This window comes from Coregonus clupeaformis, chromosome 7, assembly GCF_020615455.1.
Source record: "Coregonus clupeaformis isolate EN_2021a chromosome 7, ASM2061545v1, whole genome shotgun sequence".
In the NCBI taxonomy this organism is placed as follows: Eukaryota; Metazoa; Chordata; class Actinopteri; order Salmoniformes; family Salmonidae; genus Coregonus; species Coregonus clupeaformis.
The window spans coordinates 40,326,720-40,354,644 of record NC_059198.1 but is presented as its reverse complement, the minus strand read 5'-3'; the positions used below and the strand labels follow the sequence as shown (position 1 = coordinate 40,354,644).

The 27,925-nt window shown below is 43.3% G+C and overlaps 1 protein-coding gene across 18 annotated transcripts in view; it reads left to right on the top strand.

Moving 5' to 3' along the window:
* Window positions 1-27,925, top strand: part of LOC121569177 (band 4.1-like protein 3) — an 87,131-nt gene that overhangs the window by 42,242 nt on the left and 16,964 nt on the right. For 4 of the 18 annotated variants that reach the window (XM_045221399.1, XM_045221407.1, XM_045221398.1 and 1 more), the window contains exons 2-19: window positions 7,602-7,735; window positions 8,596-8,799; window positions 12,714-12,818; window positions 12,912-12,969; window positions 13,106-13,181; window positions 13,538-13,756; window positions 14,135-14,222; window positions 15,231-15,275; window positions 17,114-17,266; window positions 17,737-17,834; window positions 18,147-18,322; window positions 19,866-19,988; window positions 21,502-21,719; window positions 22,622-22,669; window positions 22,888-22,923; window positions 23,112-23,177; window positions 24,129-24,323; window positions 26,336-26,422. In XM_045221399.1, coding sequence (XP_045077334.1) covers window positions 7,613-7,735; window positions 8,596-8,799; window positions 12,714-12,818; window positions 12,912-12,969; window positions 13,106-13,181; window positions 13,538-13,756; window positions 14,135-14,222; window positions 15,231-15,275; window positions 17,114-17,266; window positions 17,737-17,834; window positions 18,147-18,322; window positions 19,866-19,988; window positions 21,502-21,719; window positions 22,622-22,669; window positions 22,888-22,923; window positions 23,112-23,177; window positions 24,129-24,323; window positions 26,336-26,422 — 2,118 coding nt within the window. In that variant the 5' untranslated portion in view covers window positions 7,602-7,612. Of the gene's footprint in view, window positions 1-7,601; window positions 7,736-8,595; window positions 8,800-12,713; window positions 12,819-12,911; window positions 12,970-13,105; window positions 13,182-13,537; window positions 13,757-14,134; window positions 14,223-15,230; window positions 15,276-17,113; window positions 17,267-17,736; window positions 17,835-18,146; window positions 18,323-19,865; window positions 19,989-21,501; window positions 21,720-21,900; window positions 21,904-22,621; window positions 22,670-22,887; window positions 22,924-23,111; window positions 23,178-24,128; window positions 24,324-26,335; window positions 26,423-27,925 lie in introns of all 18 variants that reach the window. The other 14 variants (XM_045221401.1, XM_045221412.1, XM_045221400.1 and 11 more) reach the window with 14 other exon arrangements.

Here is a 27,925-nt window from a genome sequence, read left to right as displayed (position 1 = left end):
TTCCTAAGTTTGAGTTATTCACTGCGTTAGCACACTCTGCCAACCCTGATGTTCTAGCAGTGTCTGAATCCTGGCTCAGGAAGGCCACCAAAAATTCTGAAATTTCCATCCCCAACTATAACATTTTCCGTCTAGATAGAACTGCCAAAGGGGGTGGAGTTGCAATCTACTGTAGAGATAGCCTGCAGAGCTCTATCATACTATCCAGGTCTGTGCCCAAACAGTTTGAGCTTCTACTTCTAAAAATCCACCTTTCCAGAAATAAGTCTCTCACTGTTGCCGCTTGCTACAGACCCCCCTCAGCCCCAGCTGTGCCCTGGACACCATATGTGAATTGATTGCCCCCCATTTATCCTCTGAGTTTGTACTGCTTGGTGACCTAAATTGGGATATGCTTAATACCCCAGCCATCCTACAATCCAAGCTAGATGCCCTCAACCTCACGCAAATTATCAACGAACCTACCAGGTACAACCCTAAATCCTTAAACATGGGTACCCTCATAGATATCATCCTGACTAATATACCCTCTAAATACACCTCAGCTGTCTTCAACCAGGATCTCAGCGATCACTGCCTTATTGCCTGCGTCCGTAACGGGTCCGCGGTCAAACGACCACCCCTCATCACTGTCAAACGCTCCCTAAAACACTTTAGCGAGGAGGCCTTCCTAATTGACCTGGCCCAGGTATCCTGGATGGATATAGATCTCATTCCGTCAGTAGAGGATGCCTGGTTGTTCCTTAAAAGTAATTTCCTCTCAATCTTAAATAAACATGCCCCATTCAAAAAATACAGAACTAAGAACCGATATAGCCCCTGGTTCTCCTCAGACTTGACTGCCCTTGACCAGCACAAAAACATCCTGTGGCGTACAGCATTAGCATCAAATAGCCCCCGCGATATGCAACTTTTCAGGGAAGTTAGGAACCAATATACACAAGCAGTCAGGAAAGCAAAGGCTAACTTTTTCAAACAGAAATTTGCATCCTGTAGCACTAACTCCAAAAAGTTTTGGGACACTGTAAAGTCCATGGAGAATAAGAGCACTTCCTCCCAGCTGCCCACTGCACTGAGGCTAGGAAACACTATCACCACCGATAAATCTACAATAATCGAGAATTTCAACAAGCATTTTGCTACAGCTGGCCATGCTTTCCATCTGGCTACCACTAACCCGGCCACCAACTCTGCACCCTCTGCTGCAACTTGCCCATGCCCCCCCGCTTCTCCTTCACACAAATTCAGACAGTTGATGTTTTGAAAGCGCTGCAAAATCTGGACCCCTACAAATCAGCTGGGCTAGACAATCTGGACCCTTTCTTCCTAAAACTAGCCGCCGAAATTGTCGCAACCCCTATTACTAGTCTGTTCAACCTCTCTTTCATAACGTCTGAGATCCCCAGAGATTGGAAAGCTGCCGCGGTCATCCCCCCTCTTCAAAGGGGGTGACACTCTAGATCCAAACTGCTACAGACCTATATCCATCCTGCCCTGCCTTTCGAAAGTATTCGAAAGCCAAGTTAACAAACAGATCATCGACCATTTCGAATACCACCGTACCTTCTCCGCTATGCAATCCGGTTTCCGAGCTGGTCACGGGTGCACTTCAGCCACGCTCAAGGTCCTAAACGATATTATAACCGCGATTGATAATAGACAGTACTGTGCAGCCGTCTTCATCGACCTGGCCAAGGCTTTCGACTCTGTCAACCACCGCATTCTTATTGGCAGACTAAATAGCCTTGGTTTCTCAAATGACTGCCTCGCCTGGTTCACCAACTACTTCTCAGATAGAGTTCAGTGTGTCAAATCGGAGGGCCTGTTGTCTGGACCTATGGCAGTCTCTATGGGGGTGCCACAGGGTTCAATTCTTGGGCCGACACTTTTCTCCGTGTATATCAATGATGTCGCTCTTGCTGCTGGTGACTCTCAGATCCACCTCTACGCAGACGACACCATTTTGTATACATCTGGCCCTTCATTGGACACTGTGTTAACAAACCTCCAAACGAGCTTCAATGCCATACAACAATCCTTCAGTAGCCTTCAACTGCTCTTAAACACTAGTAAAACTAAATGCATGCTTTTCAATCGAACGCTGCTAGCACCCGCCCACCCGACTAGAATCACCACTCTCGACGGGTCTGACCTAGAGTATGTGGACAACTACAAATATCTAGGTGTCTGGTTAGACTGTAAACTCAACTTCCAGACTCACATAAAGAATCTCCAATCCAAAGTTAAATCTAGAATCGGCTTCCTATTTCGCAACAAAGCCTCCTTCACTCATGCTGCCAAACATGCCCTCGTAAAACTGACTATCCTACCGATCCTTGACTTCGGCGATGTCATTTACAAAATAGCCTCCAACACTCTACTCAGCAAATTGGATGTAGTCTATCACAGTGCCATCCGTTTTGTCTCCAAAGCCCCCATACACTACCCACCACTGTGACCTGTACGCTCTTGTTGGCTGGTCCTCACTACATGTTCGGTCGTCAAACCCACTGGCTCCAGGCCATCTATAAATCACTGCTAGGCAAATCCCCGCCCTATCTTAGCTCATTGGTCACCATAGCAGCACCCACCCGTAGTCTGCGCTCCAGCAGGTATATCTCACTGGTCATTCCCAAAGCCAACACCTCCTTTGGCCGCCATTCCTTCCAGTTCTCTGCTGCCAATGACTGGAACGAATTGCAAAAATCTCTGAAGCTGGAGACTCTTATCTCCCCCAATAACTTTAAGCATCAGTTGTCAGAGCACCTTACCGATCACTGCACCTGTACACAGCCCATCTGAAATTAGCCCACCCAACTACCTCATCCCTATATTGTTATTTAATTTGCTCTTTTGCACCCCAGTATCTCTATTTGCACATAATCTCTTGCACATCTAGCATTCCAGTGTTAATACTATTGTAATTATTCTGCACTATAGCCCATTTATTGCCTTACCTCCATAACTTGCTACATTTGCACACACTGTATATATATTTTCTGTTGTATTTTCTGACTTTATGTTTTTTCTTTACCCCATATGTAACTCTGTGTTGTTTTTATTGCACTACTTTGCTTTATCTTGGCCAGGTCGCAGTTGTAAATGAGAACCTGTTCTCAACTGGCTTACCTGGTTAAATAAAGGTGAAATAAAAAAAAAAAAACACGAAGAGTTGAGTTTTTACCAAAAAGTTATATTTTGGTTTCATCTGACCATATGACATTCTCCCAATCCTCTTCTGGATCATCCAAATGCACTCTAGCAAACTTCAGACGGGCCTGGCTTAAGCAGGGGGACACGTCTGGCACTGCAGGATTTGAGTGGTCCTCTGTAGCTCAGCTGGTAGAGCACGGCGCTTGTAACGCCAAGGTAGTGGGTTCGATCCCCGGGACCACCCATACACAAAAAAATGTATGCACGCATGACTGTAAGTCGCTTTGGATAAAAGCGTCTGCTAAATGGCATATTATTATTATTATTATTGAGTCCCTGGCGGCGTAGTGTGTTACTGATGGTAGGCTTTGTTACTTTGGTCCCAGCTCTCTGCAGGTCATTCACTAGGTCCCCCCGTGTGGTTCTGGGATTTTTGCTCACCGTTCTTGTGATCATTTTGACCCCACGGGGTGAGATCTTGCGTGGAGCCCCAGATCGAGGGAGATTATCAGTGGCCTTGTATGTCTTCCATTTCCTAATAATTGCTCCCACAGTTGATTTATTCAAACCAAGCTGCTTACCTATTGCAGATTCAGTCTTCCCAGCCTGGTGCAGGTCTACAATTGTGTTTCTGGTGTCCTTTGACAGCTCTTTGGTCTTGGCCGTAGTGGAGTTTGGAGTATGACTGTTTGAGGTTGTGGACAGGTGTCTTTTATACTGATAACAAGTTCAAACAGGTGCCATTAATACAGGTAAAGAGTGGAGGACAGAGGAGCCTCTTAAAGAAGAAGTTACAGGTCTGTGAGAGCCAGAAATCTTGCTTGTTTGTAGGTGACCAAATACTTATTTTCCACCATAATTTGCAAATAAATTCATTAAAAATCCTACAATGTGATTTTCTGGAAACAATTTTCTCATTTTGTCTGTCATAGTTGACGTGTACCTATGATGAAAATTACAGGCCTCTCTCATCTTTTTAAGTGGGAGAACTTGCACAGTTGGTCGCTGACTAAATACTTTTTTCTCCCACTGTACATGGATTTATTAGACTTTTTTAAATGTAGATGTTCCAAAGGTCTGCATCAGTGGCTTGTAGGCTATGTGTGGAAGCCAGGAGATGCTAAATGTGTTTATGTTAATGGTCAATCACTGTGAGACCGACAGTTATTTGCTTGACAATCACCGGCTGACGAAATGTCGTGACCACCACAGCCCTAGGCCTACATTCTAATCTAGATCACAAATGTGCATATTTTTTTAGCATTTCGTTCATTATAAAGAGACATACTCATGTCGTCTCTTGTCGTAGTTAGTCTACATCCCTTCCCTTCCAGCTTTTACATAAGCTTTGTCCTGAAGCTTGGAAATGAAAAAGCACAAAAAGTCATTTTGGAGATTGGTATTGCTGTTTTTATTCCTTACCTATGGTTTTCATGGCAACAGAGTCCGGTCCTCATAGCTGGCCTCCTCCAATCCATCACCTGTTTGGTTGGAATAAACTAATGGAGAGCTTATAGTGTGTCTGACAACCTTCTGCCTGGTCAGCAGTGCACACTGACCTATATTAGAGATAGTAGATTAAACCAAGAGAAGGTTCCACAGGCTTACGGCCCACAGAGCCCATTTCAAACCCAGCTAGGATAAGCCTGCTGTTGAATGAGGAAGAATGAAATGCTCTCAAAATACTGTTTCTCTAGGGGATGTGTATCTGGTGGACCTCGCAGAGTCTTTGCATTATCTGTATTCATCGCAACGCTGAGCATTAATTGAATTAATGCATTATGGAATGAACGCAGTGAGTTCAACACCAGTTCATGATGTGTTGCTGATGGTATGTATTTGTAAGATGTTCAAACAACTTAAGTGCGACTTTGACTTAGTATCTCAGGGAGAAAGCAGTAAAGTGACTCTTAACTGCCCCTTGCAGTAGTAGCTGGTGGGGTGTGGTGCATATTTGAACCCTGCATACTCTAACTGCCATGGGCCATAGTGGCCACGTGTGGGTAGGGGTGGGTTTGCACCTGTCTACGTGCGTGCGTGTGTGTGCATGCATCAGCATGTTTACATTTAATATGTCTGTGTGTGTTTGCCCATGTTTTTGTGCATGCGTGTGTGTGTCTGTGTGTGTGTGTGCGTGTGTGATACTGGAACCCCTGCACCATGTGTGGAGGTCTGAAGGGGTATCTGAGCGCAGTCCCATGTTGCGGGGTAAACACTGGTGATACAGTATAAATAGCTGTAGAGCTCTGACAACCCTTCCACAGCCCACTGTTTGTGCGTGTGCATGTGTGCGCGCGTGCGTGTGTATGTGTGCATGCAACACTTCCCCAGCTAAACACTTCCAGCTATGCTGGCTAAAGTTCACATACTAATGTCTCCCTTTCCTTACTACTAAGATTTATTACAGATTCATTACAGCATGGATACATTATTAATGACATTAATACATATTCACTGTGATTATTGTGGAGTTAGCATGTAGGAATTATTAAATGGTAATATGTTGTTTATAAGGTGTCAAATTATGAGCGAATTAACTGTAATGGAGTGTAGAGTGTCGTTTTATTTTTACAGAGTAAAGACACATTTTATATATTTTTCTTACTTTGTCCTTTAAGACAGCTGAATATATTAGTTATTTGACCAGTACAGTGTATTCTCAAGTTCCTTTATGGTTTGTCAATGGAAAATGGTTCCATTATTATGCGTATCAAAAATATAGTACTGTAAATTGTAATACACTGATGTTTTGTCCTATATATATATATATATATATATATATATATATATATATATATATATATATATATATATATATATATATATATATATATACACTACCATTCAAAAGTTTGTGGTCACTTAGAAATGTCCTTGTTTTCGAAAGAAAAGCAATTTTTTTGTCCATTAAAATAACATCAAATTTATCAGAAATACAGTGTAGACATTGTTAATGTTGTAAATGTCTATTGTAGCTGGAAACGGCTGATTTTTAATGGAATATCTACATAGGCGTACAGAGGCCCATTATCAGCAACCATCAGTCCTGTGTTCCAATGGCACGTTGTGTTTGCTAATCCAAATTGATCATTTTAAAAGGCTAAATGATCATTAGAAAAACCTTTTGCAATTATGATAGCACAGCTGAAAACTGTTGTGCTGATTAAAGAAGCAATAAAACTGGTCTTCTTGAGACTAGTTGAGTATCTGGAGCATCAGCAATTGTGGGTTCGATTACAGAATCTGGCAGCTCAACGTCAACAGTGAAGAGGCGAGTTGCAAAGAAAAAGCCATATCTCAGACTGGCCAATAAAAAGAAAAGATTAAGATGGGCAGTCTGAGATCTGGCTTTTTCTTTGCAACTCTGCCTGGAAGGTCAGCATCCCGGAGTCGCCTCTTCACTGTTGACGTTGAGACTGGTGTTTTGCGGGTACTATTTAATGAAGCTGCCAGTTGAGGACCTGTGAGGCGCCTGTTTCTCAAACTAGACACTCTAATGTATTTGTCCTCTTGCTCAGTTATGCACCGGGGCCTCCCACTCTTCTTTCTATTCTGGTTAGAGCCAGTTTGCGCTGTTCTGTGAAGGGAGTAGTACACAGCGTTGTACGAGATCCCAAACTTTTGAACGGTAGTGTATATACATATATATATATATATATTTTTTAAAGCCCCCTTCCCTGCAGGAGGCCTTTTGCCTTTTGGTAGACTGTCGTTGTAGTTATGAATTTGTTCTTAACTGACTTGCCTAGTTAAATAAAGGTTAAATAAAAATTTAAAAATTTAAATAGTTACCAGTTGCATCTCACTTCATTTAAATTTGAAAGACATTTTGGGGCAACTGACGGACTGTCACAATGAGACATTGAGGTTTATTTATGCTTGGGCGAGTGTGGTGTCTCACAACTCTTCAGTGATTTAATCTGAGTTGAATCACTGCTGTCTCAAGGAAGCTTATTATGTAGCGAAGTACTGTAGTGTCACCTCTGTTTCAACCTTGAAGCGGTGTAAAATACATTAGTAGTCAAATCAATGCTGACTTTCACATTACAAGAGCTTCTTATCATGGCTGTTGCCCTAGATATGTTTGGCGTTGGCAGTGAGAAAGTGTACTTCATTGCTATGCAGGTTATTCTTGATTGATCCCAGATTAATCTTTTAACACATATATGGATCTCCTCCTCAGATTGACGGTGTGGTGGTTGGAAATATGATTATATCTCTGCATTGCAGTAAGCTGTAATTTTGAAGCTATGCAGAAAGTATTCAGGGAGCGTATTATTATTATAGCATTTAATTTTCAATTTGTTAGATTTCAGTTGTATCTAGAATTGTGGACATGTATAAGGGCATGTGTTGCAACTGTTGTCTTGTGTTGAATTATACTTATTTTTTGTCTCAGTCGAAATTCTTCCATCTTATATTGTGTTTATTTATTTGCTGTGTTGTAGGGTGAATCGTCATGACGACAGAACCAAATTCAGAGTCAAGTGCGGACCAGCAGGAGGCCAGTGCGGTTCCACCCCTGGAGGCGGACTCTTTCCCCCCGGCCGCCACCCACAGCACGCCCGTCAGGAAGAAGCAGGTTAGCCACACCCACAAAATATAGCACCGTCACAGAGTTTCTAAACCCAGAGATGCAACATCGCGAGACTTCCGGGAACGCTTGCGAAGCAGACCAAGTAGACCACACTGGGGTTTGGGGTTTGAGAAGTAAAACATTCTTCCTTAGATGTTAATTTTCTCGAAGTCTAAAGGCACAACCTAGATTCGAGCCAATGACTTAAGTAGTCAAACATGTTATTACGCCAACCTCGTGAAAGTGACAAACTAAAACATTTTCATTTTCGTCAAAAACAACTTTATATCGAAGGAGTGCCTTTGATTTGACGGCACGAGACATCCATTAGACCTGATGATGTGTTTCTGCGCATGAGCTTAGCTAGCCAACGTTGCCATGACATCGCCTACAAGCGTGATCGGGGATTTCTACTGGAGAAGCCTATCTTCGTACTGTACTGTCTTTGGCACCGTCATCCTCATTTAGCCTATACAGGAAGTGATGTGGGAATAAGCTTTAAATGGCTGAATTTGAAACTTTTGATACAATATCAAACAGCCACAGTAGTACTATTCAGGTTTATAATAAACAAGTGTCCAAATAATTTGTCCTTAAAGGGATACTTTGGGATTTTGGCAATGAAGCCCTTTATCTACAGTATCATGACTGGTTGTGTTCATGCCACATTAAAAAGTAATTCATTTTTACCATTTAAATGACGTATTTATTATTAGAAGAAAAAAAAAAGAGACCCCCCCCCCTATTTATTCCACTTGACCATTCGTGTCACAACTTGTTTGGTCCAAAACAACACATTATCATAATCATACCACTTTAACATTCCCATCAAAGTGCTATGTTAAAACCTGTGCCCCCCTGTCCAGAACGGCGAGAGAGCGGAGGGAGGCGTGGTCCCACAGGGGAATCAGCTTGAGCCATCGCAGGTGGAGGAGGACAGGACCTCACACAGGTCGTCCATCAGTAAGCTGTCCAGGTCCCCCGGTGGAGGCCGGAGCGTCCGCAGCTACAGGACCATGCAGTGCAAGGTCACCCTGCTCGATGGCTCCGACTACACCTGCGTGGTGGAGGTGGGTGCAGGGGGTCACCGCTTGGGGTCGGGGTTGAGGGGAGGTGAGGGGAGTTTAGCAGGTAGGTGGGTTAATGTGCGTGTAGGGATGGGTTGGTGTGTGTATGTGTGTGTGTGTGTGTGTGTGTTGCAGAGTTCACCAGGGATAGAGATGGGAGGATCAGAGAGGGCAGGACATTTATTTATCAAAGTTAGTCTCACTGACATATACTTTCTTTCTCAAAACGTACTTTGTGGGGTTGGCTCACAGTTGGCTTGAGGTTGTTTTTTATCACGCTGAATCGATGACGTCTCCTTATACAAATTCACCTCGGTCTACATGAATTGGGTGGACATTAATGGTATTGCTCTACTGGAAGTCTCTAATGCTGACAAAATAGGTTAGCAAGCTCATCTATATGCATGGATCTTCCTTTATTTCCTGTATTCTCTGATCTTAACATAATTAAAGGCTATCGAAGCTTGCCCCAATGGAATTCACTCTGCTTTTAACGGTATTGAAATAAACTCCCCTTAGACCTAATACTTGGCTGTATACATTGAAAAACACCCCATCCCCCAACGGTGCATAATCAGACAGAGCTTTTTGGGCCAACTCGCCGTTTTCCTTCTAAGCAGACATGATCCATCACTCTGTATATATCTGTCCATTCCTACACATTTACTGCTTTGTCTCAACATAAAAACAGAGGCTCTGTTCTTCAGCTTCCAGCAAACTCTGTTGGTCAAGAACTGGAGAGAAACCAATCTATTAGTGCAGTTTGAGCCCCAGGCTGGATTTGGCTTAGTCGGTACATCCAATGGAAAAAGATAATAAAGCATTGTGGCCGGTTGGCTCGGTCGTTCGTTTCGTCGCTCTGTGTTGGTGGCCATGGGAAAGCGACATTGCAAAGAGAGGGGTGTGCCTCCGGCCTTAACATGCTGCAGCGATTATTGACTGGCTCTTTCCCTGGCAGAGAGGACAGAGGAGAGATAGACGGGGGGAGGATTGAGAGAGGGAAGAGAGGGGTGGCAGGGGGAAGAGTGGATGACAAGGGAGGAGAGGATGGAGAGGGGGGGAAGAGGGGAGGAGAGGGATGAGAGGGGATGAGGGAGAAGAGGACAGAGGAGGAAGAGAGGGGATAAGAGAGAGGAGGAGGATGAGGGAGGAGAGGACAGAGGAGAGGACAGAGGAGGAAGAGAGGGGATAAGAGAGATGAGAGGACAGAGGAGGAAGAGAGGGGATAAGAGAGATGAGAGGACAGAGGAGGAAGAGAGGGGATAAGGGAGGGGAGGAGAGATATGGTAATTTTCTGGCTTTGCTGTGGAGAGGAGAGTGGGATAGAGGTCAGGAGAGAGGGGAAAGGAGAGGGAGAGAGGAGTGGAAAGGCTTGAGGGGAGAAGGGAGATGGATACACTCTTAGAAAAAAGGGTTCCAAAAGGGTTCTTTGGCTGTCCCCACAGGAGAACCCTTTTTGGTTCCAGATATAACTATTTTGAGTTCCATGTAGAACCCTCTGGGAAAAGGGTCTACATGGAACCCAATAGGGTTCTACCTGGAACCGAAAGGTTTCTACCTGGAACCAAAAAGGGTTCTTCAAAGGGTTCTCCTATGGGGACTACCGAGTAACCCTTTTAGATTCTAGATAGCACCTTTAGAGAGAGGTGAGACAGGGGCAAAGAGTTTACTGAGGGGATAAAAAGAGAGAAGCGCAGAGAGAGGGGGATGATGGCGTGACATGGGGCGGCGCACAATTGGCCCAGCGTCGTCCAAGGTAGGGGAGGGTTTAGCCGGCAGGGATGGCGTTTGCAATGCCAGGGTTGTGGGTTCGATTCCCATGGGGGGCCGGTATGAAAAAAAATTATGTATGCACTCACTAACTGTAAGTCGCTCTGGATAAGAGCGTCTGCTAAATGACTAAAATGTAAATGTAATGTAAATGTGACGTCCCCTCCTCTCTCGCAGTGACATGCACAGTGTCATGTCTGTCACAGGCCACTCCGCTTCCGAGTCATCATTGTCGCTCTGACCTCCCAAGTCACCTCCACAACATTCCACTTAACTACCCATCAGCCCCCATCAATGCCACAACAACACTCCTATGGTGAATCCAAATCACCCCCTACCAACTCGCTCGGAGGGCCCTCCGTTGTCACGTGTTGCTGACAAAACTCTGAGGATGACCTCCAGAGAGTGGTGATGGGATCAATGAACCCATCAACTTCGGGACACACTCGTTAAATAGTGAAATGAGTATGAAATTCAAATGAACAAATCCCCCCTTACAAGATATAAACCTCAGAAAACAATTCAACATTTAATTTGGGAGGTATTTAATCTGTTAGCTTCATGTGTCAAGTCTCAAAATCAGACATAAACAAATGCATGTGGAATATAATTAGGCATGCCTCTCCATTCTTTTGTATCAAATTGCTCAAACTCCAAACATATCGCGGTGTGTGTCGGGATAGCACTTCGCACTGAAGCCTGAAGCCTTGCTGGCTTGGCCGAAGTGGTTATCGGAGGGTCTAATTAGCTCCTACACCCTCAATAATTTTCACTCCCTCAGCATTGGGACACTTGTGCTTTTGGCGGAGGTGTGCGGGAATGAGCAAATGGAGGGGCGAGGGGAAAGGGAAGGAAGTGATTTGGAATTCAGCCCTAGTAATGGATGTAGCAACGTAGAGTAGCTAGGGAAGTGAAAACACGTTTTTGTCTCTATTTCTGTTTGTCCTCGTAGTTCAGTAGCTACATTCTTTGTTTGGATGTTGTTTGGGTCACTCAGACAGTGAGTGACATCGCTGAAGTGCTCTTTCTGGTGATTGGAACGGGAAATTAAGGCTGCAGAGATTATCCTCTTTAGCGTTAGCTGCTAGCTGCCCAAGGCTAATGCACATAGTTGATATTGTTCCTATATTACTGGGTGTTTAATAAGGTTGCGGTGGTTAAGTGGTACCCCAAGGGGCCGTATGACCTGGGAAATGGCTTGACCGCGTTTCATGGTAAATCACGAAGATAAGCATGTTCCTCATTTACAAAAAGATGGGATTTTGTTGTCTCCTGTGTGTTTCTTGCTGCACACATTCGCACGCACACACACACACACACACAAACACACACTGTTATTTTGTACTTTTTTAGCTTGGATGGGATAACTTCTGTATAGCCCATCTCAAGTATTCATTCTGACACTTGGTTTGTCTCCGTTTTAACACACCTAGCTACTACTCCAGAAACACTACAAAATAACCCTCCTAATATTTCCCAGTTTTACCACACCTAGTCCTCTACGAAATACATTTACAAATATAACCCTTCTAATCTTTCTCCGTTTCAAGGTGACATATTTGGAAGAAGTCTACTACAATATGTGTCAGCCCCCATTTCCCCTGACTTAATTAACCAATTTTTACAGAGTGTTAAGGCATGTTGCTAATTTGGAGCTAGCAATAGGAGCCTCATAGGTTGACGTATATTGGCTCAGAGAGCCTTGGATCTCACCCTGCAAGGGCCAGGCAGGGTAACAGTCATTAGTACAGTGATCACGATGTGACACAACATGGTGTGATGCTGGGAGATGGGAGTGGAGCCCTTTTAACAGGCAACCCCCTCCCCCATAGAGAGTTGAGTTATGGTAGGAATACTGGCACCCACAGCGGCAGACATGACTGTGTGTGTATGTGTGTGAGTGTGTGCGTGAGTGTGTCTGGATACTCTTTCCAGTGCCTATCTTTCATTAAATGGCTCCTGACCCAGTCGGAGGAATACATCACAATTTAGTGCAATGACACACCATTATCATTCAGGAGGGGTTTGATAATAGAAAAATGGTATGCCGCAGTAATCTGTCCAGTGTACGTTCGTAGCATTTATAGAATGTAACCTAAGAATCGAGCCCTAAGGGTTTCTCATGTGTGTTTCTTCTCTATGTGCAGAAACGGGAGAGAGGCCATGTGTTATTCGACAAAGTTTGTGAGCAGCTCAACCTCCTGGAAAAGGACTACTTTGGCATCACATTCCGGGATATCGAAAACCAAAAGGTGGAATTTCTCTTTTTGATTTTGCTGTGTAATTAGGGGTGTTTTTGTTATTTTGTAGAGGTGAATTGACACTGGCCTCTTGAATTCTCCCAGAACTGGTTAGACCCATCCAAGGAGATGAAGAAACAGATCAGAGGTGCGTGGAATATGGGTATTTGGATATTATTTATCCGCATGGTTTGAATGTTAGCCAGCATGCTAGTTACTCAGGCTTAAAGGCGCAATCTGTGGTCTTTCCGACTGTTCAATGGTCATTTCAATTAACCATTTGTTTTTGTACACTCCAGGAGTCGCCTGGAATTTTTCATTCAACGTGAAGTTCTACCCTCCAGACCCAGCCCAGCTGTCTGAGGATATTACAAGGTAACACTTTCTATAGTTTCACCTTCGGGATGCGGTCCACTAGGTCCTTTTTCAAGAGGTTTTATATATTTGTACCTTTGGGATGTCTACATTCACCAAATAGCTGTCTGAATCACCTGGGATGTTTTTCTTCTTCTGTCCTCAGGGTTTGACATTAGCATAATAACACATTTTTTAAATCAATTCATTACTGTGCTTTGTGCATTTGGCTGCCAATTAACTCTCTCTTTCTCTTGTTTTTCTCCTTTCTCTCACACCTCTTTTTCTCCTACACAAACTCCCTTCCTCACTCCCCTTTCTCTTTCCTCACCCCTCTTTCTCTGTCCCTCACACCTCGTCCCCCCTCTCCCTCTCAGATATTACCTGTGCCTCCAGTTGAGGGATGACGTGGTGTCGGGGCGTCTGCCCTGCTCCTTTACCACCCACACGGTGCTGGGATCCTACACGGTTCAATCAGAGCTGGGGGACTACGACCCAGAGGAGTCTGGGACGGACTACGTCAGCGAGTTCCGCTTTGCCCCCAACCAGACCAAGGAGCTGGAGGAGAAGGTCATGGACCTGCACAAGAACTACAAGTCAGTCTGTTTGTTTGTCTGTCTAGAACTACAAGTCAGTCTGTTTGTTTGTCTGTCTAGAACTACAAGTCAGTCTGTTTGTCTGTCTGTCTAGAACTACAAGTCAGTCTGTTTGTCTGTCTGTCTAGAAATACAAGTCAGTCTGTTTGTCTGTCTGTCTAGAACTACAAGACAGTCTGTTTGTCTGTCTGTCTAGAACTACAAGGCAGTCTGTTTGTCTGTCTGTCTAGAACTACAAGTCAGTCTGTTTGTCTGTCTGTACATCTTTCTGTCTGTCTGTCTATATAACCTATTGGAAGAGACTGTCATGGACTGAAAAGTTACTCTCAAAAACCAATACAAAACCCTCTCTCTGTGTGTGTTTGTCTCTCTCTCCAGAGGAATGATGCCAGCTGAGGCTGAGATGCACTTCCTGGAGAACGTGAAGAAGCTGTCCATGTACGGAGTGGACCTTCACCATGCCAAGGTAAAGGGGCCGTATTAAACTTATATAAAACATAGTCTACCTGTTATTGACCCCAACCCTGTTGGTTTTTTCAAAATGTCTGCCCTGCCATGAATTGTTGTTATGACCTGCATGATTCTGCCTTGTTCCCTGTCCTTTGACCGCGAGCAGCTTGAATAGCCATTTGGATCTTTGTTGTTTGAATCCTTTGATCCAAACCATGGTGTTATGTACTGCCCTCAGTGACACTTCAAACCCCACAAGTGCAGGAGAATGAATGATATCACTTACATATGCTCTGAAATGAACTAATTTAACCTTGCTACCAAAGGAATTATTTTAGCCTGTCAAAAGTGAGGACACTGTTCATGGTCTGCCTATCACTAGCTAATGTCCTCTCTGTTTTGTGTTAAATGTTGTTCTAGTTGTTACTTTGTGCCTCTGTTGGTTGTTTATGTTGTTTGCAGCTGGGGATGGCATTTAACTAATCACCTATCAACACACCACTGTTATATAACCAAGCAAATCAAAAACCCGCCCAATTCGCTGGCATAGATTTGAATGGACTTGGCACGGTTAGATAAAATAACATTGTCAGATTGAATATACTCAAGAAGCAATAGGAGAGGAGAAAGAGCTTGTTTTAGATTTTAGCTGAACTTTTTACAAATATGGTTATTTTTTGTCTTTATCAAAGAAACATTGTTTGGAAAATGGTATATCTGTTGCCAGCCATGTAAATATAGCCTGACCCAGCTGTGTAATGGGGGTTATATCATCTGACCTCATGTAACCCCAACGCACCATGAGGAAAAATCGTTCACCCAAAACCGTTTCACAACACCTCCTAGCACCAATTGCATCAGAGAGTAAACATAGCACTTATGATTTGCGTTAATAACCAAATAAAATAGAACACATAAAAACACTCATAACAGACTCACTGATGTCATGGAAACCTTCCCTCCGTTTGGTCAGATCAGACTATGTTTTTTTCTTTTCTTTTCTTATTCTTACTGAATGGCCTAGTTGGTAGGAAGCCTGTTTGAGTGCTTGTCTCCAGCTAAGGGCGAGGTAAGGCTTGCATTTTGTTTGTGTGTATGTATAGTTACATGTGTCCCTGTCTGAAAACCCCTGTCTTCGTGCATGACCATGGACTGTTAGAGTTCATCGTTTGGGGCTGTGGGTTTGTCTCACCACAATTTCGAGTTGACATTGTGGATGATTGTAGTTGTAATTTCTTAGGTGGCTGTTGTGAGGTGTAGGACATCGCCCCCCCCCCATGGTAGACCGCACTCCCCTCATAGCCACAGTGCTCATATCCCGCTCACACAGAGTTGTGGACCCCCCTCTGTCGCCCCATCTGCTCTGTGACACCCCGACTGTGCTCATCTGCAGACTTTAAGACCTTTTGGGGAAGGCCTCCTCATTGTGATGTCATGTGACTAGTATCCGCCATCTTAACCCCACATTTAGGCTACATCCAATATCCACATTAACATGCCTCTTGAATGAAGCAATTAGGCATGTATTCTAAGTGGTATGCTAGTGTGGACATTGGAACATGGAATTTGACTTTAGACAGAATAGATGTCAATGTAGTCACAGACTCCGCCTCATGAGTGATAGACTCCTCCATCACCCTAACATTCACTGTCCTTGCAATGCCATCATATGGTGATGTACGTAGGTGTATGAATGAATGTTTAGACAAAATGCCCACTGCAGCCTTGTAGACCTTCAGCATCCATGGATCAGGAAAAAGGAGCACATTTCATAGTACACCACAGCTGAAAATACCTCAGCTTTGCTCGGTACTACCCTAAACTACATTTAAATAGCTAAGACACGTACATCATTGTGCTCTGTAAATTGGCTCTCAATTGCTTCCTCCCCTCATCTCCTTAACTTCATCTGCACTGATTGGAACGTGACAGGTAAAAACAATATGGTGCAAGATCATCATTAGCCTGGCTTTCACCTGTTCAGTTCTTTCAGCTGCGTGCAATGAAGGAGAGAAGGCAAGGAGTGGACAGACTTTTTAGACAATTGAGAAAGAGCCCAGTACTTGCTCCTGGCTACAAAGCCAGACAGATCACTAGTGAAAGTAGGAGCTGTGAAAAGAGGTGATTTTAGTATAAATAATTGGTTTCCGGTAATGTAGGTCATTTTCTTGTCTCTTGAGTTCTTGGTTCGGCAACAGTTTATGAAATATGTTCATCAACATTACGACAGCTCTCATTATGTTTTCATTTCAATTATCATTTTTTTAGAAAGCTAATTTGAATCCTTCATTGAATAATGCATTGAATTTGGCTTGCCGTATCGCCAGTCATCTCAGGCTGCCTCACTTCTTTGTAGGAGAAAGTGGTGGTGTCTGGATAATGTCAACCATATATTTTTTCAACAATCAGAAACCTTTTTTTGCCTGGTTGTCAATCTGTTTTGGCATTAGTCAACTACTCTGCCGTTATTATGTTTGGTAGAGTCTAGCAAAGATTAGGAATAAGTCTATGGGCATACTGTAGACCAGGGTTATTATAACTCCAGGCCAGGAGGAACTAAACACTTCTGGACTCTCTGGGCCAATCAGTGACATTAATCAATCAATCAATGAATTGCTAGGTAGTAATCAAAACCAGGAGCCCTTTGGCCCTTCAGGCATGGAGTTGAATAGCCCTGCAGACAGTAAACTAAGGACAACAACCAATAGGTGAGCTGACTAAAACGAAAACTGACTTGACACCTAGGCTACCTCAATGTGAGACTAGTAACAAAATTCCAGAAACTTTCCCAAAGTTCCCAGGTTTTTCAGAAATCCCACTTTGTGGAAGTTTCAGGAATTTTGCAACCCTGAGTCTAGTTTGAGTAGTGCCATGTTGTTAACCATACTTCCTAACATTCCTTCCCAGGATTCCGAGGGTGTTGAGATCATGTTGGGCGTGTGCTCCAGTGGTCTTCTGATCTACCGTGACCGCTTGCGCATCAACAGGTTCGCCTGGCCCAAGGTCCTCAAGATCTCCTACAAAAGGAATAATTTCTACATCAAACTACGCCCTGGAGAGGTAAGCATGTCAGCATATGGCCCTGCTGACATGAAAGCACGTCACATGAAAGAAATGTCACGATCCTGTTTCATATATGTAGGTAGTATGCACATCACATAGAATGGCATCACATAGAACAGGGTTCCCCAACTGGTTTGGCCCACGGGTGGTTTTATTTAAATAAATAAATAGGCAATTAATTGTTGGACATAAAAGACTGTAAAAACACCAGCAAATCAGCTCCAAGTGATTTTAATTTAAGAAATCAATTCCTAAGTATTCCCACGCATAATAGAGAGACACATGGTCGTATACAAATGTATGCAAGGTTTGAAATTATTATGTTTTAGTCTAACATTATATCTGTTTGGGCTTCTTGCGGTCAATTTGCAGTCTAGAAATTATTTGTAATTATGTTCCGGCCCCCCCGACCATCCCTGACATTGAATGACTCGTGTGTGTATTCTTTCTGTATGTTTTGTCGTCAGTTTGAGCAGTTTGAAAGCACAATCGGGTTCAAGCTCCCCAACCATAGGGCGGCCAAGAGATTATGGAAGGTTTGCGTGGAGCATCACACCTTTTTCAGGTGAGACCTGGGCCATCACATCAATGTGTAGACATCTGCCATTTCAGTGGAGGGTTTTGGATGTAAATCCATAGTTATTGTACATTGTCTTGGTTAACTTCATGCTGGGTTGGAACAAAAGCCTGCACACCCTGCTTCCCTCCAGGACCATTTGCCCATCCCTGCTGTAATAGTGTGTCTTTCTTGACCTCTAGGTAGATTAATGTCTCCTCTTTGTTCTCTGCCCTCACCATTCCTCTCTGTCCTCTAGGTTGGTGTCTACAGAAACTCACCCCAAGAAGTTCCTAAACACCATTCCTCTCTGTCCTCTAGGTTGGTGTCTCCAGAAACTCCCCCCAAGAAGTTCCTAAACCTGGGTTCTAAGTTCCGCTACAGCGGAAGAACCCAGGCCCAGACGCGACGAGCGAGCTCCCAGATCGTCCGCCCGGCGCCCCGCTTTGAGCGCTCCACCAGCAAGCGCTACATCATGTCGCGCAGCCTGGACGGAGGTTCGTAGTCCCGTCAACCTTTTTCTTTGAAGCGGTTAGGAATGAAGGAGGATTGTATCACATTTCTCCCCATAGAGTTTGTGTTGGGGAAGTTAGCCTGAAAGCATACTACAGGACAAAGCAAGCTACAGGACATTATTAAACAACCAAACCTAAATCGTCACACTTATGAAAATCATATGTTGCCCTTGTCCTCAGTGTTCATGTCCACACTTTTCTGAAGTATTTGTTTCTAAGCTGTTCAAGTCAGAGGGATTTACAGTATCCAGAGATGTTTTTACATGCATCTCAGGCACCAATCAATCAATGCACCCATCTGTCATAATGGTCATACCACTGCACACCTTGTGACATCTGTCAATCAATCACACTTGATTTGGTCTTCACAACCATTGACATTCACTCAAGTCCTCCTAGACCTGTCATTGGCTTACAAGTGTCACTGGCGTGAATAGGCAATACTTTCCTTTGAATATCCCTAGAACGATAGTTGATATTCTCCACAGAGCCATTTTGGTCGCCGTTTGTCTTGAAAGTGGTCGCTTGCTTGTCAGCTTCAACATTTCCTAGTCTAAATGAAAGCTTAAGAGAACCTCCCTAAGCAGCCATGCTATGAAGTCTCTAAAGCCTCACTACGCCGCTCAGACTAATTACAGTTTGTAGCCATTGTTATCCTCGCCGCTCTGCACTCACAATGCCTTTTTATCCCCTGAAAGCACCCAGTGCCGTCCCTCACTCCCCTGTCTTTATCAACCAGTCCCAGACCAAGGGAAATGTCCTTTATTTTTCAAGCCAGCTCACAGAGGAAGCCGCAGTTAAATGGCACGTAGTGACGACGGCTGTGTATGAAGAGGGAATCGAAAAGATAGTTTATTTATTATCGCCACAGGGATTTACCAGGCGCCCCATTGTGTTGTTTTGTCATCTTCGCTTGACGATGCACCCTCTGCTTTTGTTCTCCCCCGTTCACTGAAAAAAATTAATTAGTTTTTTTATTTTATTTATGCCACCCCCCCCATGTCATATCTGAGCTGTGGCAAAAATCTGTCTGTTTGAATGCAAATGTTGCTGTCTCATTTAGGGGTGAAGAGCTTTTTTGGCTGAATTTCACTAGCTAACTGACGTGAAAGAGAGACTCGTCCAATTGGCTGTGATATCAATTGAATATGAGCCACCCTGGGGCCCATATTAGATCAGTATCATTGGACCGAAAAGGCAACATTGATTTTTCTGTCTCAACTCTTCATTGATGGGAGAAAGTTGACTGTCTGTTCTCATCCCATCAGAAAGTGTATCCATTCAGTGTCTTAGTCTGAACAGAGGCTTTCAATAACACTGTGAACCAGACAACTTACACATTCTTTAACATTCATGTATTCAAATCCATAGTCTACAAAATTATTATATAAACCAACAATATTCTCTCCCTCTTTCTCCCAAGTGATCAGCTGACTACCTAATGCTCAGCTTTGAATAATATTATGTGTCATGTTAATGTTGAATCTTCCACCGTAATATTGAATTTCTATGCAATCCTCCTCAGCTCCGCAGAGTACACCCAAAAGGAGTTCACCCAATAGGAGTTCACCCAAAAGGAGTACACCCCAAAAAACTGTATCACCGAGAATTAAACCACCTGCTAGTTTAAACGGCACTAAACCAACAGGTAGATATTATGCACTGTGTCTCTATGTACGTGCTAACAGTAGATGTAGCCCCTGAGCTAGCTATGCCTGCTAGTTAATGATCCCATCTCTGCTTCTTTCCTTTTCCTTTTTCCGACGGTAGCCATTTTGTTTTGTATTTTGGGCCCTGGTTACAGACACCCCTCGGTGCTGATCAGGCTTGCGCTGCATGCTCCCATGCTGATTGGGGGACTCCCCGCCTAGCATGTGAACGTACCATGGCCCTCCCTTCACAGCTGTTCTCTTCTAGTTGTTTGTTTGAAAAGAAAATGGAGAAACAATCCCAGCCTTGTTGTGTTAGCTTGGCCGCTAATGGGTTATGTGGCCTGGATCTATAAAGAGACTCAGCAATCGCTCGCTCATTCTCCCAGCTCGTTACATTGAGTCAGAGTGCTTTTTGTGCCGTCACTGACGTAGGAGATGGTACAAGTTAACCTAGATACTCAGTGTTGTTGTTTTTATCGCACTGCTTTGCTTTATCTTGGCCAGGTCGCAGTTGTAAATGAGAACTTGTTCTCAACTGGCTTACCTGGTTAAATAAAGGTGAAAAAAAACACACACAAAAAAACATCAAGTACTCTTTGGTTAAGATATGTGTTTTTCTGCCCTGAATGATAGAACACAGCTTATTAGCTTTGTTTGGGTTCACGGCAGGGATGCAGTGCATGATCTGTCTGAACTGACTCATAGCAATGATGAAATATGATCTTTTTCACCAGCACACCCAATACCATATCATCGGCCAACTGCATATTCTTTCCCCCCTTTCTCGTTTAGGTTCTGACACGGTAGTTTTTATGTTGGTATTTAAGTGCATGCAGTTTGAGCCTTTCATTATCAGTCAATGGGAGGAATTCAACAGCTGCAGTCAGTTAGAGAATGTTTGTAAGGCCGGCACATAGAGGAGCTGAAAAAGACTGGTTATCAGGGATTGCTGTCTATTGTAAATTGAAAATTGATGATGAGGGTAGTCACCCTAGCATAAAAACCTCAGCATGGAAACTGATAGCAATTGGTTTTTATTGTGTGCCTTTTCTCATAAATCTGGAGCATGGTATTTTGTTAGGTGCTTACTGTTGTGACTGAAACCCTTGATGATATCGATTTTAATATATAATACTGCTTATGAGATGCTATGAGCTTCTCATTTCAAACCACATAATGATTATGGAGTATTGGCTTTAATTACAGATCAAGGCTAATATCTGAAAGAAAGGCTCTGACGTTGATAATAATATTGTTATTATCAATGGGAATGGGATTTAATGCGTGTTTTTAGGTTTATCTTCTATGGTTGTGATGACTATGCTGATACAACCTGCAGCATATTACATTCACCCTCCAACCTGCAAACCTGCAATATTGTCTCAGTTAGAGGAAAATGATGATTCCTTAATGGAAAATTATGTGTGTGTGTGTGTGTATGTGTGTGTGGGTATGTGCGCGCCTGTGTGCGTGCGTGTGCGTGCATGTGCGTCTATGTGCATGCTTCAGAGATGGGCTCGGACCTATACGGAAGGGCGAAGGGCATCGCCGTGAGCGACCTCATCACCACGGTGACACCGGAGAAAAAGGTGGAGGAGAGGAGGGCGGAGGAAGAGGTGGAAGTAGAGGTGCAGGTGGAGGTGGAGCTGGAGGAGGAGGACGAGACCACAATAGCCACCGAGATCTCTCAGCCAAGTCCAACCTCTCCCATTCGACATGACACCAAGGTATAGTTCTCCACACCCAATCAATTATCTCTGTCCTCAGTCCACCCCTGAGCTCTCTCTATAATACATTCAAACAAATTCCTCTGAGTGCCCAGATTCCACTCTGAAAATGAAAGCTGTTTAATGCCGGAGCCCAGAGTGTAACCTAGCTAGTGCCAGCCAGAGCTATTCTGTCAGACAGACTAGAGCCAGGTGGCCATCAGTTTTCTAAGGTAGTGAAGCAGCACATATCTCATTGTTTAGGAATGGCGTCCTGTGCTTTTATGCTCTGCCACGCTCTCTATCAGGTAGGCAGGGCCATGATAACTCACTAATGGATAACTCAGAGTCCCCGAACCTGAACCGTCTCTACTCTGGCCGAAGGGCAATTTCAGATCAGTGCCAGAAGACTCAGAGACAGGCAGGGCCAGACTATTTCAAATGTAGAAATTAAAAGGGCTTGTTTAGATGTGCTGTTCATTCGTTGTGCATATTGATGACGAGGAGCTAAAACTGAATAAACTTTGGCAGATGTAATGTCTATAGTTACTAGTTACCTAGGAGAAGAGTTCTTGGTAGAGTCATAATGCTTATTGTGAAAGGGCAAACTGTTAACTGTAATTGAATTTGTGAGGAAAATTGATAAGGCGGGAGAGCAACCTCAAACTGGTGGAGTCATCTGTAATATATTTTAATGAAATGATGTTGACATAGGTCGTCTGAATATGTTTTAATGCATTTCCTGTTGTTTTTTACCCCGAAAATGGTTTATCGTCACTACTTTGTTGAACCTCTTTGCTAATGGCTAATGTTTGGGTAAATATGAGATCTGGGAAATCCTACATTCAACCCTAACAACCACAGTTCTCTTTCTCCTCACGCTTTTCCATTGGATGTTCTATTGTTGTGTTACTACTAAACAGACTGAACTGACTGACACTGGGGTCGATGGCGAACTGACAGCCACTGAGGTTTGTAACATGGGTAGTCACTAGTCACCTCAACTCTCATCTCTTCTTGTAGAAGTCTTACGTTCTTTAGTTTCACATTTCTATTTCAACAATATCGGATTGTCTGATTATCCATTCAATGCATTGTTATTTGATAGTTTCTCTTATAAGCTATAACCTGTTGTGTTGTATTCCGGTTTTGAAATCAAATTCCCTCTCTGTGCTTCCCATGCTGCCAGTCGGACCAAGAGGATGAGTCTGAGTTAAAGACACAGGTATACTAACTAGTGTATGGTGCCTTAACACTCATTTCATCCACAGCTCGTCAAACGACCATTTCATCCACAACCTGTGAACCCGGGATTCAAAATCACTGTAGGCTCCACAATCAAGACCTGCAATCTATGAGGAGATATGGATTTTATATGCAATAACATCTAAATTACTGTCATTTCCTTTCCAGAACAGTTTCATAAGGCGAATAAAGGGAGAGAATGTGTTTGTCAGACATAGTGTGCTGATGTTAGAGGTTGGTACAGTATGGAACGGCAGTCTAGTGCATGGTGATTGGTAACGTTTTGGTCAAGGACTAGGTTTGGACAGTAACAGTGGATTTCCCATTTTGACCATAATAACATATTATTTGAACTGTCCAATGTTGATTCACTAGCTAACATACTTAGTAAGCACAGAGTGTTTTGGGGTGATTTTGTTTTTGCTGTAATACATTAACATGAGATGCTAGATTGGGAGTTATTGCTTATAAATAGAGAATAAGATTAATTAAGGTTCAATTGATGTCTATTAATATTTCTTTACAAAGAGTTGAATCCTAACTTTCACTTCAGTCAAAATTGTATTTGTTCATGCATTGATGTCAATGTGAGACATTTATGATTCACCACAAAATGTGGATAATTCATAAGTACACAAGAGTGGCAAATGCATTGCAGTGTTCTTTTGAATGCATGTTCTGCCTGTTTCGGCTAGATTATGATATTATACTGTATATTCAGCTCATTACACTTCACCTGTGAACATAATATAAACATACATGAAATTAATGGATATTATATTTGTCAATCTGTCACCAAGACGATACTTAGGCATGCTACTTCAGTAGCAGCACACAAGCTGCACTCACAAAGATTCAGAACCGTAATTTGCAAGTGGAGGAGTCTCACAATACACCGTTGATTTTCTATTGCATTTGCATTGCAGAACTCATTCACTACCTCATTTTGTTTTTAAAGGATTGGTTTGTAGCTTGCTGATTAGCGTCCAGTAGCATGATTTTTTCAATAGAATGTTATTTTCAGTATTGTTCAAAACATGGACATACTGTAAATGTTAAACAGCCTTAAAGAAGACGACACAAAACTACTATGTTAAATTGATATCCATACACATTTAACATTTAAACTCTAGAATTAGCAGTAGCATCAGTCAAATGACTTATTCTTCTCTTTCTGTTCCTCAGGACACAGTGGGCACACCGGAGGAGCTGTTGAAACACGCAACCAACATCAGCGAGCTCAAGAGGTCGTTCCTGGAGACGAGTGCAGACACGGCCGGCCTCACCGAGTGGGAGAAGAGACTATCCTCGTCCCCCCTGCGCTCGCCGCGTCTCGACGAAGCCCCTATGATCGAACCACTGGAGCTCGATGAAGTACCGGTAAGTTCACTGTCAAATCGGAGAGGGACAGAATAGAGGGGGGGGGGCATCCATATAGTGTTTAGAGACCCCTGTGTTTTAATAAAACATTTAGTAGAACCTCAGTGGGTGAAAACACGTAAAATTACAAATCTGGTAACATGTAATCCATCGGTGGCCATTATGCTGCCTTTTGTTCCAACCTTGCAATAACACACCTGATTCTACTAATCAGCTGCTCCTTAGCTCCTTGATACGCTGAATCAAGTTTTTTTTTAACTAATGGATGTACATACACTACTATCCTGACATAAAGATAAATAACATCCTTGCTTTTGATAGGACATGATTTGAAGGTTGAGATGTGTCTGCTGCAGTGTGAGAAGTTAAGAGATGTGTCTGCAGGAGTGTGAGAAGGTTGAGATGTGTCTGCTGCAGTGTGAGAAGGTTGAGATGTGTCTGCTAGAGTGTGAGAAGGTTGAGATGTGTCTGTTGGAGTGTGAGAAGGTTGAGATGTGTCTGCTAGAGTGTGAGAAAGTTGAGATGTGTCTGCTTGAGTGTGAGAAGGTTGAGATGTGTCTGCTAGAGTGTGAGAAGGTTGAGATGTGTCTGCTAGAGTGTGAGAAGGTTGAGATGTGTCTGCTAGAGTGTGAGAAGGTTGAGATGTGTCTGCTAGAGTGTGAGAAGGTTGAGATGTGTCTGCTAGAGTGTGAGAAGGTTGAGATGTGTCTGCTAGAGTGTGAGAAGGTTGAGATGTGTCTGCTAGAGTGTGAGCACAGGTTGTTTAGGGGGAAAGAGATTAATGAGATCCCTCCTCTCCTTGTCATGTCTCAGGAGACTGGGGCCTCTACCGTGTCTCCTTGAAAAGCTACTCAATAATTCATACAGGTGGAGGAGGGTGCTTAACACCCCGCTACTGTAGATAGAGGGACAAATGTTACGAAAGAACCGCTGCCTCATTATAACATGTGACATCTATACCCTTCCTTCTCCAGTGACATTTTCAAGTAGCTACCAAGCATCAACCTGTTTTTCAATGGAAGTTAAGCCACTATAAAAGGAAGTGATTCCAATGGAGCTCCTTGATGCAGCCAAAAAGTGTAGGCTACAATATCCAACCATTGAAGCTAAAAGTAGATACAAGGAGCGCTCGTTGAAAGTACCAGGGTGACATCAGTATAGGGCTCGATTGATTTTTAGCAGCCTGGCCTGTGAATGAGTAATACATCCTTGTGCTGTAACCTTGCCAAACGGAGGTGGGAAAGAGAGACTCAAGGAAGCAAGCATCCTCCTCGACTAACCATTTTAGCAGGGCTAAAATAATTTCCCCCCCTATTGCTATGGAAAAGCATGCAGGGACTTCAAAAGGGAGAAGAAACCCCCACCCCTCTGCATGCAGTGTGTGTGTGTGTGTGTGTGTGTGTGTGTGTGTGTGTGTGTGTGTGTGTGTGTGTGTGTGTGTGTGTGTGTGTGTGTGTGTGTGTGTGTGTGTGTGTGTGTGTGTGTGTGTGTGTGTGTGTGTGCGCGTGCGTGCGTGCGTGTGTAAACATCAAGCAGTCGGGAGAATGGCAATGATGATGTAACCAGGGAAAGGAGATTTTTTTATTCATTCATGTAGCAGCGACGATAGCATATTTCTGCCAGTATTTATTTGTGATTAAAGTAAGTGTGGAAAGGAGCCAATTCACCCCTCATCCAAGTCTTGCAACCTTGATTAATTCTTTATTTGTGAGCTACTGGAAGAAGAGGGAATGTGTCTGCAGAGAATGTTCTCATTAATCCAGACCAATATCTCTGTTATCAACCTCAGAGTGTGAGTTTGTTTGGAGAGATACTTAAGTCCCATAGTTACACGCTGTTGTGCCATGTTTTATGGAAATCTCATATCACACACACTCTTATCAAACAGAATGAGTAATGATATCAGTAATAGGATGCAGCCCACATGCACACGCCTCAAAGCTACTTTCCATTCTAGTTCATTCATGCCGGGCTGTTTGTTTATGTCTTGTTTTTCTTTTCTATTCATGTAGAGCAAAGAGGATGAGAGAGCCATGGCTGCAGGCAGTAGCCTTGAGGAGGAGATCAATCACAGCCCTGTGGATACTAAGACTACTGTGGTAGGTAGCCAGGATATCAATCACAGCCCTGTGGATACTAAGACTACTGTGGTAGGTAGCCAGGATATCAATCACAGCCCTGTGGATACTAAGACTACTGTGGTAGGTAGCCAGGATATCAATCACACTACATACTGTATACACTACCGGTCAAAAGTTTTAGAACACCTACTAATTCAAGGGTTTGTCTTTATTTTTACTATTTTCTACATCGTAGAAAAAAAGTGAAGACATCAAAACTATGAAATAACACATATGGAATCATGTAGTAACCAAAAAAGTGTTAAACAAATACAAATATATTCTATATTTGAGATTCTTCAAATAGCCACCCTTTGCCTTGATTACAGCTTTGCACACTCTTGGCATTCTCTCAACCAGCTTCATGAGGTAGTCACCTGGAATGTATTTCAATTAACAGGTATGCCTTCTTAAAAGTTAATTTGTGGAATTTCTTTCCGTCCTAATGCATTTCAGCCAATCAGTTGTGTTGTGACAAGGTAGGGGGGGGGTATACAGAAGATAGCCCTATTTGGTAAAAGACCAAGTCCATATTATGGCAAGAACAGCTCAAATAAGTAAAGAGAAACGACAGTCCATCATTACTTTAAGACATGAAGGTCAGTCAATACGGAACATTTCAAGAACTTTGAAAGTTTCTTCAAGTGCAGTCGCAAAAACCATCAAGCGCTATGATGAAACTGGCTCTCATGCGGACCGCCACAGGAATGGAAGACCCAGAGTTACCTCTGCTGCAGAGGATAAGTTCATTAGAGTTACCAGCCTCAGAAATTGCAGCCCAAATAAATGCTTCACAGAGCAATGAACATTAGATGGGTGGAAATGTGTCCTTTGGTCTGGAGTCCAAATTGGAGATTTTTGGTTCCAACCGGCGTGTCTTTGTGAGTCGTGGTGTGGGTGAACGGATGATATCTGCATGTGTATTTCCCATCATAAAGCATGGAGGAGGAGGTGTTATGGTGTGGGGGTGCTTTGCTGGTAACATTGTCTGTGATTTAATTAAAATTCAAGGCACACTTAACCAGCATGGCTACCACAGCATTCTGCAGCGAAATGCCATCCCATCCGGTTTGGGCTTAGTGGGACTATCATTTGTTTTTCAACAGGACAATGACCCAACACGCCTCCAGGCTGTGTAAGGGCTATTTTACCAAGAAGGAGAGTGATGGAGTGCTGCATCAGATGACCTGGCCTCCACAATCCCTCGACCTCAACCAAATTGAGATGGTTTGGGATGAGTCGGATCGCAGAGTGAAGGAAAAGCAGCCAACAAGTGCTCAGCATATGTGGGAACTCCTTCAAGACTGTTGGAAAAGTATTCCATGTGAATCTGGTTGAGAGAATGCCAAGAGTGTGCAAAGCTGCCATCAAGGCAAAGGGTGCCTACTTTTTTGGTTACTACATGATTCCATATGTGTTATTTCATAGTTTTGATGTCTTCACTATTCATCTACAATGTAGAAAATAGTAAAAATTAAGAAT